Genomic DNA, 292 nt, shown 5'->3' with positions numbered 1-292 from the left:
CCCCCACCCCCACCCCCATTAATGTATGAGGCATTTCCTTCACCATCTCTAATGAAAAGAACACCACCTCCACCACCTCCACCCCCACCCATGCATGGTGCATCTCCAACAACATCTTTATTAGGACCACCACCTCCTTCGATGCATGGGGCTTTTCCACCATTGCCTCCTCCACCACCTCCGCCTCCACCAATCCATGGGACTCCGTCACCATCACCACCCCCACCACCACCGCCTCCACCAATGCACGGGGCTCCTCCCCCACCACCACTTCCTCCACCAATGCATGGGG

General features: G+C 58.2%; 1 protein-coding gene across 1 annotated transcript in view; it reads left to right on the top strand.

Moving 5' to 3' along the window:
- LOC111429670 (formin-like protein 20) overlaps positions 1-292 on the top strand; it is a 15104-nt gene that overhangs the window by 4320 nt on the left and 10492 nt on the right. Inside the window, exon 5 of the mRNA XM_023065614.1 lies at positions 1-270. Coding sequence (XP_022921382.1) covers positions 1-270 — 270 coding nt within the window. The remainder of the gene's footprint in view (positions 271-292) is intronic.

This window comes from Cucurbita moschata, unplaced genomic scaffold (assembly GCF_002738365.1).
Source record: "Cucurbita moschata cultivar Rifu unplaced genomic scaffold, Cmos_1.0 Cmo_Scf00032, whole genome shotgun sequence".
NCBI classification, from domain to species: Eukaryota; Viridiplantae; Streptophyta; class Magnoliopsida; order Cucurbitales; family Cucurbitaceae; genus Cucurbita; species Cucurbita moschata.
This window is presented reverse-complemented; position numbering and strand designations above follow the sequence as displayed.